The following is a 13,586-nucleotide window of genomic DNA, read 5'->3' as shown; positions in this document are numbered from 1 at the left end:
GATGGATGGACAAAGAACAGGGATGAACGGACAAATGACTGGGAGAGAAGGGGAGAACATGCGTGAAATGTGAAGCCAGACAAAGGGATGGAGGTGGCAGGGGACAGTGGGGAGAGGGGAAGGGGAAAGGAGGGCAGAATTATGGGAGAAGCTGCACATCCAGGTGGGGCACTGGAAAAAGAGGGAGGAAAGAGCTGGAGGGGGGATGGGGGGGGGAAAGGTATGTGTTTATAGGTTAATTACCTAAAATTGGAGAATTCAATGTTCTTTTTCATTGGGTTGTAAGCTGCATGTGGCCTCTCTCTGGCAATGGAGGAGGCCCAGGACAGAAAGGTCAGTGTGGGTAGATCAACACAAAGTGCTGGACTAACTCAGCGGGACGGGCAGCATCTTTTGGAGAGAAGGAATGGGTGAGCTTTTGGGTCGAGACCCTTCTGTGGGAATGGGTAGGGGAATCAAAATGGTTAGCAACTGGGAAACGAACCGAGCACAGGCGTTCAGCAAAACGTTTATCTAGTCTACACTCAGTCTACACTCATTGTCTACGCTCATTGTCTATGCTCAGTCTTGCAAATGCATTGGAGGCCACATCGGGAGCAGCAAATGAAGTAGATGGGGTTAGAGGAACTGCAATGTGAAGATCTTTCTCACCTGAAAGGGCTGCCAGGATCCTTGGATGGATGCGAGGAGGAGATATAGGGATGGGTTTTACATCTCCTGTGGTTGCAGGGGACAGCACCTGGAGAGGGCTTTGTTTGGGAGGGAAGGAATGAGTGAACTGGTGAGTTGCGGAGGAAGCGGTTTCGATGGAAAGCACAAAGGGGTGAGGATGTGACTGGTGGTGGGATTACGTTAAACACCAGGCCATCATCTCCCAGATCCTTACCAGTCTCTGGCAATCTCTCTCCACAGCCTCCAACGTTATTGTTCCCCAGCCCCTATCTGTCTGCTCGTGCCCTGCACAACTCATCTCTAAATATATAGATTCCAGCCTATCCTCCCCACGTCCAGTTTCTTGCAATCTACACATGAGGTACCTCACACTCCCTTTAAATTTCCAATTACTTTCTATTTCTCGGCCCCCATAGCCTCATCTTTACTGTGGATATCCAGTCCCTTTAGACCTCCATGCCCCGCCAGGAAGGTCTCAAGCCATCCTGTTCTTCCTTGAATAGGGACCCAGTCAGTTCCCTACTAACACTCCTCCGCCTGGCAGAGCTTATCCTCACGCTCAGCAACTCTCTTTTGTCTCCTTTCTTTCTCCAAGTTAAAAGTGGTCTTCCCTTGTTCTTATTGTGCCATGCAGCCCCGATGAACAGATCATCATTAATTTATTTCCATTATGCATATTCTCACATCCCTACAATCTGCGTAGATAATGCCACTGAGTCTCGGCACAGACATGTAGCCGAGAAAGGGTGAAAGCTGTTTGCTCTCTGACAGGGTCCTACACGAAAAGAGAGTTTAACCCATCAATCACTTCCAGGCCAGCAAGGACATTGCTAAAAGCTTTCAGTAAATCCAGCACTCTTGTTCAAAGATGCGTGATGTTTGAAAAACAGACTGAAAGTAGAAGGGTGATGGTGAGGCAAATGTCCCGTCAGCCTACGATGCCAAAAGTGCTGCTGATTTTACACGGGGATCTCCCCTGATCTGTGGAAAATCAGTCAACAGCATCGGGCAATCTTGCAAATGGTATTCTTCCTCAGTTATTATTAGTTCTTGCTGAAGTTACAGCAGTTGCGCAAGTCCATGAGATCTAATGGGAACCTGAGGGGTAACCTTTTCTTTCACAATGGGTGGTTGGTGAATGAAATGAACTGCTGGAGGAGGTAGATGAGGCACGTACTATCGTAATGTTTAAGAAACATTTCGACAGGTACATGGATATGGAATAGAGGGATTGTGGGCCAAATGCAGGCAGGTGGGAGTAGATTAGATGGATTGGCATGTTGGTCGGTGGGGCAGATCGGGCCGAAGGGCCTGTTTCCATGCTGTATGATTATCTGACATGTGGAGGTTGTTTAAAGGCCAATTCATCGAAGTTCAGAACCAGCATGTTCCGCTGAGGAGGAGAGATAAGGATGGCAAAGTAAGGGAACTTTGGATGACCAAAGAGGTCGTACGTTTGGTCAAAAAGAAAATGAAACCGCATGCAAAGTTTAAGAGTATGTCTGAAGAAGGGTCTTGACCCAAAACATCACCAATTCCTTCTCTCCAGAGATGCTGCCTGACCCGCTGAGTTACTCCTGCATTTTGTGTCTACCTTTGGTGTAAACCAGCATCTGCTGTTCCTTCCTGCAAGTTTTAAGGAGGTATGCGAGGCAGGTTATTTTTTTATACAGAGGATAGATAGTGAGTGCCTGGAACACACCACCGGGGATGAAGGTTGAGGCACATACTCTAGTGGCTTTTGGATAGACATATGGATATGTGAATGGAGGGATATGGATTATATACGGGCAGATAAGTAAGGATGTCAAAGGTCACGGGGAGAAGGCTGGAGAATGGAGTTGGGAAGGAAAAATAAAGCAGCTATGAACGAATGGCAAAGCAGACCCGATGGGCCGAATGGACTAATTCTGCTGCTAGGATCTCATGATTTGGTCTTGACATCATGTTCAGCACAAACATTGCGTGCCAAAGAGCTTGCTCCTATGCTGTACTGTACTGTTCTATGTTCTTCCACGTTCTAAATTTTAGTTTAGGTTAGAGATACAGCGAGGAAACAGGCCTTCAGTCCACCGGGTCCGCGTCGCCCAGTGATCCCCGCACATTAACACTATCCTACACCCACTGGGGGACAATTTTTACATTTACCTAGCCAATTAACCTACAAACCTGTACGTCTTTGGAGTGTGGGAGGAAACCGAAGATCTCGGAGAAAACCCACACAGGTCATGGGGAGAACGTACAAACTCCGTACAGACAGCACCCGTAGTCGGGATGGAACCCGGGTCACCGGCGCTACATTCGCTGTAAGGCAGCAACTCTACCGCTGCGCCACCGTGATCGCCCATGATGCAGAAAATTTCTCAAAAAGTCTCTGCATTCAATATCATGTATCACACTTCTTAAAAAAATGAATTAAACAATTATCAACCCCCATCCCATAAAGAAAAGACAGGCAAAGTTGGCCTTTGTGTCCTCCTTACCCGCGCTCCATGCAGTTGAATAGATGGATCTTGTTCTTCCATGCATTGGCAAGCAACCTCTTCCAGCTCCAGCAAGCTGGTCTGGGCCATTGTGAAATATCCCTTGACAAGCAGTGCCAACACCTTCAATCAACAAATAGAGAGAAAGTAGTCACAGCCCGTTCATATTTTCATCTCTAAGCATCTCTGGAAAGCCAAGACAGAATGAGTGACAGTGCAGGAACAATAAACACTGTGTATCCACATAGCACCTCGTTTAAGCTCTCTTGGATACAGGGAACTGCAGATGCTGGTTTACAAAAAAAAGCCAATGTGCTGGAGTAACACAGCGGGTCAGGGAGCATCTTTAAACTTTAGACGAGATACAATGCAGAAACAGGCCCTTCGACCCACAGAGACTGTGGAGACCAGCACTAACCCCATACACTAACACTACCCTACACACTAGGAACAATTTAACAATTTTACCAAAGCCAATTAACTTACTAACATACACATCTTGAGGCAGGAAACTGGAGCACCCGGAGAAAACCCACACGGTCACGGGGAGAATGTACTCATTCCATACAGACAGCACCTGTAGTCAGAATCAAAACCTGGTGCTGTAAAGCAGCAGCTCTACCACTGTACCACCGCGGTGCCCTTTCTGGAGAGCATGGACAGGCATTCACGTTCTCTTGTCACTTCTCTTCGCAAGGATCCCGCTTCCTGTTCCCTTTAGTTACAAGATGATATTGCAAACGATACGCTCTCTAAAAGTGACTTATATGACTGAAACAAGTGTGTCCTTGTGGATGGCAAAGTGTCCTTCCCCCACACTGGTGAAAATAACTCAACATCCACACTTGGGTTCTGATACAGTTGGATATATTTGGATAAGGGAACACCTGCAGACTGTCCTTCCCCAGAACTGAATTTATCAGAGAATATGACACGGGCAAATAGAAGAGCTAAAGATTTCATTCATGAGGAAGTTGCGTTTAAAACTAGCAGCCAGTTCTTTATGATGATGTTGAGGTTTATTATAGCCACATATAGCAAGGTACAAGGAAAAGATTTGTTTTGCATGTAGTTCAACCAGATCAGATGATACTACATAGATAACCCTCATTAGAAGAGATCAAGGGGGGAGTGGCATCTGTTATTACCAATTGTCCATTATAACCGAGAAGGGGGGGTAAATCTGTATATTATTGGAAAAATATCCAATAAACATACACTAAAGATAGACACAAAGGGCTGGAATAACTCAGCAGGTCAGGCAGCATCTCTGGAAAAAAAGGATGGGTGACATTTCGGGTCGAGACATTTTCTTCAGTCTGAAGAAGGGACCCAACCCGAAACGTCACCCATCCTTTTTCCCCAGAGATGCTGCCTGACCCGCTGAGATACACCAGCATTTTGTGTCCATCTTTGGTATAAAACAGCATCTGCAGTTCCTTGTTTCGAACACACACTAAACAAGACATACAATAAACAGGAAAGGACACAAAATACACCATACTTTAAACATTGTAAATAAATTTGAAATAGTTAATATACAGTAATTTAATTTACAAAGACTAAGTCTGCGAGTCTGAGACTGAGACAAGGGTCGCTCCAATAACTTAGCAGCCATTCGTTAAAGCAAGTAACTTGGTCCTTTGTTCCCGATACGAACGGACGCCTCGGTTACTACAGATTTCACAGTCATTGAGTCATACAGCATGGAAACAGGCCCTTTGGCCCAACCTGCCCATGCGGACCAACATGTCCCATCTACACTGGTCCCACCTGCCAGTGTTTGGCACATGTCCTTATAAACCTGTCCTATCCATATACCAATGTTTCTTAAACGTTGCGATAGTATCTGCCTCAACTACCTCCTCTGGCAGCTCGTTCCATACACCCATCACCCTTTGTCTGAAAAAGCTACCCCTCAGGATCCTATTCAGATTTTCCCCCCTCATCTTTTGTCCACTCTAACTGAAATCCGTTATAAAGAGGTTCGTAATAAGAAGGATAGATTGTACATGAATACAATCAAGTCAAACTCACGTACAATAGATAAAGCTTAGAGGGAGATACAGCTGTGAAAGGGTCTCACCTGCAGTGCCTCCACCCGTACTGGAGAAGCTTCATACGAGTTGCTTGCTGTTCCCATGCCAGTGTCGCTGTCGGAGTAAGGCTCGTACTTGGGCACGGTAATGATGGAAACGCACAACTGGAGCAGCCAGCAGAGCTCCTGCACCGGGCTTTCCACGATCTCCTTCTCGCGTTCCCGGTTTGCACCTTGCTGGGGTTTTCTCCAGGACTCGGCTTCACTGAGGCGGTGCGGGGTCACCGAGCCGCTGCTGGAAAGGCCTGAGGAGCTGGGTTGCTGCAGGAGCTGCTGCACCTCGGGGAGAGGGGCCTGGACGGACAGGATCGCCCCGAGCAAGGTCAGGCTGCACACACGCACGTTCACATCTGAGGTTCAAGGAGGCAAAAGGGCACGGTCATTCTTATGGTCAAAGGCGTGGATCTCAGATTGCGGGTCAGACGGCATCTCTGGAGAAAAAAAGATTGGTGACGTTTCAGCTCAGGATCCTTCTTCAGACTGATTGTAGTGGGGGAGGTGCTGTCTGTGTGGAGTTTGCAGTTCTCCCTGTGAACCTGCGGGCTTCCACCGGCTGCTCTGGTTTCCTCCCTCATCCCAAAGACGTGCAGGTTTGTGGGTTAATTGGCCCTCTGCATATTGCCCCTGGTGCGTAGGGAGCAGATGAGAAAGTGGGATAACACTGGACTATTTTGAATGGGTGATTGATGGCCGATGTGCACTCAGTCGGCAAAAGGGCCTGTCTATATGCAGTATTTTTCAATCTACCAAACCCAAAGATTATAAAGACTTCAATACTCTCAAGTACTGTAACAATTCCCCAGTTGTGTATTACAACAAAAACTACATTCATAATTAAACAGCTGGAACATGCGTTCTTCTAATATCCAGAGGTCAGTGCGGTGGCCCAACGGCAGATTTGCTGCCTTACAACGCCAGAAACCCTGATCCTGACTACGAGTGCTGTCTGTATGGAGTCTGCACGTTCTCCCTCTGGCCATGTGGGTCGTCCCTGGGTGCTCTGGTTTCCTCCCACTCTCCAAATACGCGCACTCAGTCTGAAGAAGGGTCTCGACCCGAAACGTCACCCATTCCTTCTCTCCTGAGATGCTGCCTGACCTGCTGAGTTACTCCAGCATTTTGTGAATAAATACCTTCGATTTGTACCAGCATCTGCAGTTATTTTCTTATACTCCAAATACGTGCACTCCGTAAGTTAATTGGCTTGGGTAAAAATTGTAAATTGTCCCTCGGGTGTAGGGTTAGTGTACGGGGATCGCTGGTCGGCGTGGATTTGGTAGACCAAAGGGCCTGTTTCCATGCTGTATCTTTAAACTAAACTAAAAAAGGTCAAAGAAAATAAATTCTTTCTCTCCGGCATCAGTCCAATATTCCCACGTTCTTCCAAGTTGTACTTTTTTGACCCATGAACAAACATAGAGGTCTGCTTCCTCCGTGACTCCATTTAGCCCCCCGCCGACCCACAACCTCAACCCTCGATCCCCGCCACATTCCCCTGCAACAGCAGGATTGCAACACTTGACCTTGTACCTAGGGTTGCCAACTGTCCCGTATTAGCCGGGACATCCCCTATTTTGGGCTAAATTGGTTTGTCCCATACGTGACTGCCCTTGTTCCGTATTAGTAGGGTTGCCAACTTCCTCACTCCCAAATAAGGGACAGAGGGTGACATCAATGCCCCGCGCCCCCACGTGGCCTCACCCAGCCAGCGGCCATGTGCTTCCGCTCCACCAATGGCGGCCGCTGGCTGGGTGAGGTCACAGGGGGCGCGGGGCGGTGACGTCACCTTGTTCCGTATTTGGGAGTGAGGGAGTTGGCAACCCAACTTGCACCTCCTCCCTCTCCACCAGGAGTGAACTGCCCCTTTCAGATGAGGCAACTCTTCACATGCACCTCCTCCAATGTGTCTGCTGAATTGAGTTCACCTAATATGGCCTCCTCCACATCGCCGTGACCAAATGGAGACGAGGGGACTGGTTTACAGATCACTTGTGCTCTGTCTGCACTGGGCCACCTGAGCTCCACGTTACATGCTTTTAGTTTAGTTTAGAGATACAGCGCGGAAACAGGCCCTTCGGCCCACCGAGTCCACGCCGACCAACGATCCCCGCTCACTCACACTATCATATAACATATAACATATAACAACTACAGCATGGAAACAGGCCTGTCCGGCCCTACCAGTCCACGCCGACCATTCTCCCTGACCTAGTCTCATCTACCTGCACTCAGACCATAACCCTCCAATCCCCTCCTATCCATATACCTATCCAATTTACTCTTAAATAATAAAATCGAGCCAGCCTCCACCACTTCCACCGGAAGCCCATTCCATACAGCCACAACCCTCTGAGTAAAGAAGTTCCCCCTCATGTTACCCCTAAACCTTTGTCCCTCAATTCTGAAGCTATGTCCCCTTGTTGGAATCTTCCCCACTCTCAAAGGGAAAAGCCTACCCACGTCAACTCTGTCCGTCCCTCTCAAAATTTTAAAAACCTCTATCAAGTCCCCCCTCAACCTTCTACGCTCCAAAGAATAAAGACCCAACCTGTTCAACCTCTCTCTGTAGCCTAAGTGCTGAAACCCAGGCAACATTCTAGTAAATCTCCTCTGTACCCTCTCCATTTTGTCGACATCCTTCCTATAATTTGGCGACCAGAACTGCACACCATACTCCAGATTTGGCCTCACCAATGCCCTGTACAATTTCAACATTACATCCCAACTTCTATACTCGATGCTCTGATTTATAAAGGCAAGCATACCAAACGCCTTCTTCACCACCCTATCCACATGAGATTCCACCTTCAGGGAACAATGCACAGTTATTCCCAGATCCCTCTGTTCCACTGCATTCCTCAATTCCCTACCATTTACCCTGTACGTCCTATTTTGATTTGTCCTACCAAAATGCAGCACCTCACACTTATCAGCATTAAACTCCATCTGCCATCTTTCAGCCCACCCTTCCAAAAGGCCCAAGTCTCTCTGTAGACTTTGAAAATCTACCTCACTATCAACTACTCCACCTATCTTAGTATCATCTGCATATTTACTAATCCAATTTGCCACACCATCATCCAGATCATTAATGTAAATGACAAACAACAGTGGACCCAACACAGATCCTTGGGGCACTCCACTAGACACTGGCCTCCAACCTGACATACAATTGTCAACCGTTACCCTCTGGTATCTCCCATTCAGCCATTGTTGAATCCATCTTGCAACCTCACTATTAATACCCAACGATTTAACCTTCTTAATCAACCTTCCATGTGGAACCTTGTCAAATGCCTTACTGAAGTCCATATAGACAACATCCACAGCCTTGCCCTTATCAATTTCCCTGGTAACCTCTTCAAAAAATTCAAGAAGATTAGTCAAACATGACCTTCCAGGCACAAATCCATGTTGACTGTTTCTAATCAGGCCTTGATTATCCAAATAATTATATATATTGTCCCTAAGTATCTTTTCCATTAATTTTCCCACCACAGACGTCAAACTAATAGGTCTATAATTGCTAGGTTTACTTTTAGAACCTTTTTTAAACAAAGGCACAACATGCGCAATGCGCCAATCTTCCGGCACCATCCCTGTTTCTAATGACGTTTGAAATATTTCCGTCATAGCCCCTGCTATTTCTGCACTAACTTCCCTCAATGTCCTAGGGAATATCCTATCAGGACCTGGAGACTTATCCACTTTTATATTCTTCAAAAGTGTCCGTACCTCCTCTTCTTTAATCCTCCTAATTTCCATCACTACTCTACTTGTTTCGCTTACCTACACACATGCGGGACAATTTACAATTATACCAAGCCAATTAGCCTACAAACCTGTACGTCTTTGGGGTGTGGGAGGAAACTGGAGATCACAGTGAAAACCCACACAGGAAGAATGTACAAACTCCACACAGACAGCACCCGTAGTCAGGATCAAACCCGGGTCTCGGGGGCTGTAAGGCAGCAACCCTACCGCTGTGCCAACATGACGCCCTGCTATTTTAATTCCCATTCCCATTCCCTGTCCTTCCTCAGCCTTCTCCACTGCAAAGTATAGTAGAGAAAATAGATTTAAGGTGAAGAGGCAAAAATTAAAGGAGATGTTTGGAGCAAGTTTTTTTTTTTTTACACAGAGGGTGGTGAGTGCCTGGAACACATTGGCAGGGGACTGTCGCTGGAGACCCGTCTGCATGTACTGAAATAAACAGACGCACATACCTCTGAAGCAGGTGTAGGGTTTAATCTGGCTCCAAACACGGGTAAGAAGTCCAGGTTTGAGGCGATTGTAGGGCACGTTGGTGACCAAATTAGCAAGACACTGGTTAAAAAATAAAGAGAAAATCGAAGATCACTTCACTTAAATGAAAGGGCCCCAGCAAAAGGAATTGTAAAGATGAACCTTCTCAATACAGCGTTTCCATTGTCGCACCAAACCCTAGATCACACTCTGATCATGACTCTTCTTCAGGCTGTGGGGCGGTGGGGGGGGGGGACGAGGGGAAGTAAAGTGGAAGAGAAGTGGAAGAGGCCAAAGGTCGGCAAGTGATAGATGGAGGGGGATGGGTAGATGGTTGGTCAAAGACCAGAGATGGAAAGAAAAAAGTTTGCAATGAGGAGATAAGGCGAGAAGAGTTGTAAAATGTGAAGCCAGAGGAAGGAACATATAGGCAGAATGAGACGGGGAGAGGGGGAAGGGAAGGAATGGGTATGAATCCAGGTGGGGCACAGGGTATTGTGGGGGGGGGGGAGGGGAGTGGAAGGGGTGTGGGGTTGTTTGTAGGTTAGTTACCTAAAATTGGAAAATTCAATGGTGATATCATTGGGTTGTAAGATACCCAAACGGAATATGAGGTACTGTTTTTCCAGTTTGCATTGGGCCTCGCTGTGGCAATGGAGGAGGCCCAAACAGAAAGGTCAATTTGGGAATGGGAGGAGGAGTTAAAATGGTCAGTAACAATGGTTGACAAGCACGAGTGTTCAGCGAAATGGTTGCTGAGCCTACGCTTGGGCTCACCGACGGACAGGACGCCACATCGGGAATACCAAATGCAGTAGGGAAAGTTAGAGGAGGTGCACGTGAACCACTGTCTTCATTGGAAGGAACGCTGGGGTCCCTGGATGGGGGCGGGGGGAGAGGTACAGGGGCAGGTATTACATCCCCTGTAGTTGCAGGAGAAAGTACCTGGGGAGGGGGAGATTTGGGCAGGAAGTAGGGTTGCCAACTTTCCCGTATTAACCGGGACATCCCGTATATTGGGCTAAATTGGTTTGTCCCGTATGGGACCGCCCTTGTCCCGTATTAGGCACTGTAGGCCCGGACACTGTGGGCCCAGACACTGTAGGCCCGGACAGTGTAGGCCCAAGGGCTACTGTAGGCCTGAGCAGTGTAGGACCGGAGGCCTCCTAACGGAGTTTGCTTAGCAACCCGCCTCCCGGTCCGGGCGGCCACCATTGGTGGAGCGGGAGCACGTGGCTGCTGGCTGGGTGAGGTCACGTGGGGCTCGGGGCGGTGACGTCACCTTTTGTCCCTTATTTGGGAGTGAGAAAGTTGGCAACCCTAGCGGGAAGGGATAAGAGAATGTGAAAGTACTGGCAAAGAAGGAAACTATACTGGACTGAGGCAGTAACACAGGCACACTTATCAATTGATACGCCACCACGTTTTACATGGTGGAAGGGACGTTTAAAACAAAGAGTGTAACATATGCTACATTACCAACTCGACAACGATTGAATCAATTGATCAATAATGGGATGGAATACTTTATTGTCGCATGTAACTAGGCATGGTGAAGTTCTTCGCTGCATCCCCAATGTGTACAAAATCAGCCACCTACGGCGCTGACAAAGTTACAAAGCACGCAGGCTCCTCCTTTGGTTCCCCCCCCCCACTCTCCCCTCCCCTCATAGCAATTCCCCCATGCCAGGTCCCCAATTGTCCATTGTTCTCCCCCCACCTCCCTCACGGCTGAAATAATCACTTCAGGCCGCGGTAAGAATAGATGTCGTTTACCTTGATTATCTGTGTGAGCGTCTGTGGGGAGCATTCCGCCAACAAGGCGAGCAACAAACATCTGTGAAGCTCACGGATGCTGGAGGCCAAGGTGGCCGAGAAAGGTGTGAAGGCTCTGCGATGATCGTTGGTGTCCTCTGCGACAGACAGGAAGTGCTTAGATCCTTCCAAGATGGCCGACAAGACTTGGAGGGATCCAGCGCGGACCTACCCAACATAAATATAACATTTTCATCAGCTCGTTCTTCCACTTGGTCCTCAGCACTATAAACTCTTATAACATATAACATATAACATATAACAACTACAGCACGGAAACAGGCCCGTTCGGCCCTACCAGTCCACGCCGACCACTCTCCCTGACCTAGTCTCATCTACCTGCACTCAGACCATAACCCTCTAATCCCCTCTTATCCATATACCTATCCAATTTACTCTTAAATAATAAAATCGAGCCAGCCTCCACCACTTCCACCGGAAGCCCATTCCATACAGCCACCACCCTCTGAGTAAAGAAGTTACCCCTCATGTTACCCCTAAACTTTTGTCCCTCAATTCTGAAGCTATGTCCCCTTGTTGGAATCTTCCCCACTCTCAAAGGGAAAAGCCTACTCACGTCAACTCTGTCCGTCCCTCTCAAAATTTTAAAAACCTCTATCAAGTCCCCCCTCAACCTTCTACGCTCCAAAGAATAAAGACCCAACCTGTTCAACCTCTCTCTGTAGCTTAAGTGCTGAAACCCAGGCAACATTCTAGTAAATCTCCTCTGTACCCTCTCCATTTTGTCGACATCTTTCCTATAATTTGGCGACCAGAACTGCACACCATGCTCCAGATTCTGCCTCACCAATGCCCTGTACAATTTTAACATTACATCCCAACTTCTATACTCGATGCTCTGATTTATAAAGGCAAGCATACCAAATGCCTTCTTCACCACCCTATCCACATGAGATTCCACCTTCAGGGAACAATGCACAGTTATTCCCAGATCCCTCTGTTCCACTGCATTCCTCAATTCCCTACCATTTACCCTGTACGTCCTATTTTGATTTGTCCTACCAAAATGCAGCACCTCACACTTATCAGCATTAAACTCCATCTGCCATCTTTCAGCCCACCCTTCCAAAAGGCCCAAGTCTCTCTGTAGACATTGAAACTCTACTTCATTACTAACTACACCACCTATCTTAGTATCATCTGCATATTTACTAATCCAATTTGCCACACCATCATCCAGATCATTAATGTAAATGACAAACAACAGTGGACCCAACACAGATCCTTGGGGCACTCCACTAGACACTGGCCTCCAACCTGACATACAATTGTCAACCATTACCCTCTGGTATCTCCCATTCAGCCATTGTTGAATCCATCTTGCAACCTCACTATTAATACCCAATGATTTAACCTTCTTAATCAACCTTCCATGTGGAACCTTGTCAAATGCCTTACTGAAGTCCAAATAGACAACATCCACAGCCTTGCCCTTATCAATTTCCCTGGTAACCTCTTCAAAAAATTCAAGAAGATTAGTCAAACATGACCTTCCAGGCACAAATCCATGTTGACTGTTTCTAATCAGGCCTTGTTTGTCCAAATAATTATATATATTGTCCCTAAGTATCTTTTCCATTAATTTTCCCACCACAGACGTCAAACTAATAGGTCTATAATTGCTAGGTTTACTTTTAGAACCTTTTTTAAACAAAGGCACAACATGCGCAATGCGCCAATCTTCCGGCACCATCCCCGTTTCTAATGACGTTTGAAATATTTCCGTCATAGCCCCTGCTATTTCTGCACTAACTTCCCTCAATGTCCTAGGGAATATCCTATCAGGACCTGGAGACTTATCCACTTTTATATTTTTCAAAAGTGTCCGTACCTCCTCTTCTTTAATCCTCATAATTTCCATCACTACTCTACTTGTTTCGCTTACCTCACATAATTCAATATCCTTCTCCTCGGTGAATACCGAAGAAAAGAAATTGTTTAATATCTCCCCCATTTCTTCCGGCTCAGCACATAGCTGTCCACTCTGACTCTCTAATGGACCAATTTTATCCCTCACTATCCTTTTGCTATTGACATATCTGTAGAAACCCTTGGGGTTTACTTTTACATTACTTGCCAAAGCAGCCTCATATCTTTTTTTCGCTTTTCTAATTTCCTTCTTAAGATTCCTTTTACATTTTTATATTCCTCAAGAACCTCATTTACTCCCTGCCGCTTATATTTATTGTATATCTCCCTCTTTTTCCGAACCAAGTGTCCAATTTCCCTGGAAAACCACTGCTCTTTCAAAT

At 46.8% G+C, this 13,586-nt stretch overlaps 1 protein-coding gene across 1 annotated transcript in view; it reads right to left on the bottom strand.

The window, feature by feature from the left end:
* The window catches only part of heatr6 (HEAT repeat containing 6), a 98,409-nt gene that overhangs the window by 31,540 nt on the left and 53,283 nt on the right, over window positions 1-13,586 (bottom strand). Inside the window, exons 10-13 of the mRNA XM_078422154.1 lie at window positions 11,275-11,481; window positions 9,480-9,579; window positions 5,242-5,603; window positions 3,156-3,278 (exon numbers count right to left, since the gene is read on the bottom strand). Coding sequence (XP_078278280.1) covers window positions 3,156-3,278; window positions 5,242-5,603; window positions 9,480-9,579; window positions 11,275-11,481 — 792 coding nt within the window. The remainder of the gene's footprint in view (window positions 1-3,155; window positions 3,279-5,241; window positions 5,604-9,479; window positions 9,580-11,274; window positions 11,482-13,586) is intronic.

Source organism: Rhinoraja longicauda, chromosome 26 (assembly GCF_053455715.1).
Source record: "Rhinoraja longicauda isolate Sanriku21f chromosome 26, sRhiLon1.1, whole genome shotgun sequence".
Classification (NCBI taxonomy): domain Eukaryota; kingdom Metazoa; phylum Chordata; class Chondrichthyes; order Rajiformes; family Arhynchobatidae; genus Rhinoraja; species Rhinoraja longicauda.
The sequence above is the reverse complement of the archived record's forward strand: the minus strand, read 5'-3'. Positions and strand labels throughout refer to the sequence as shown.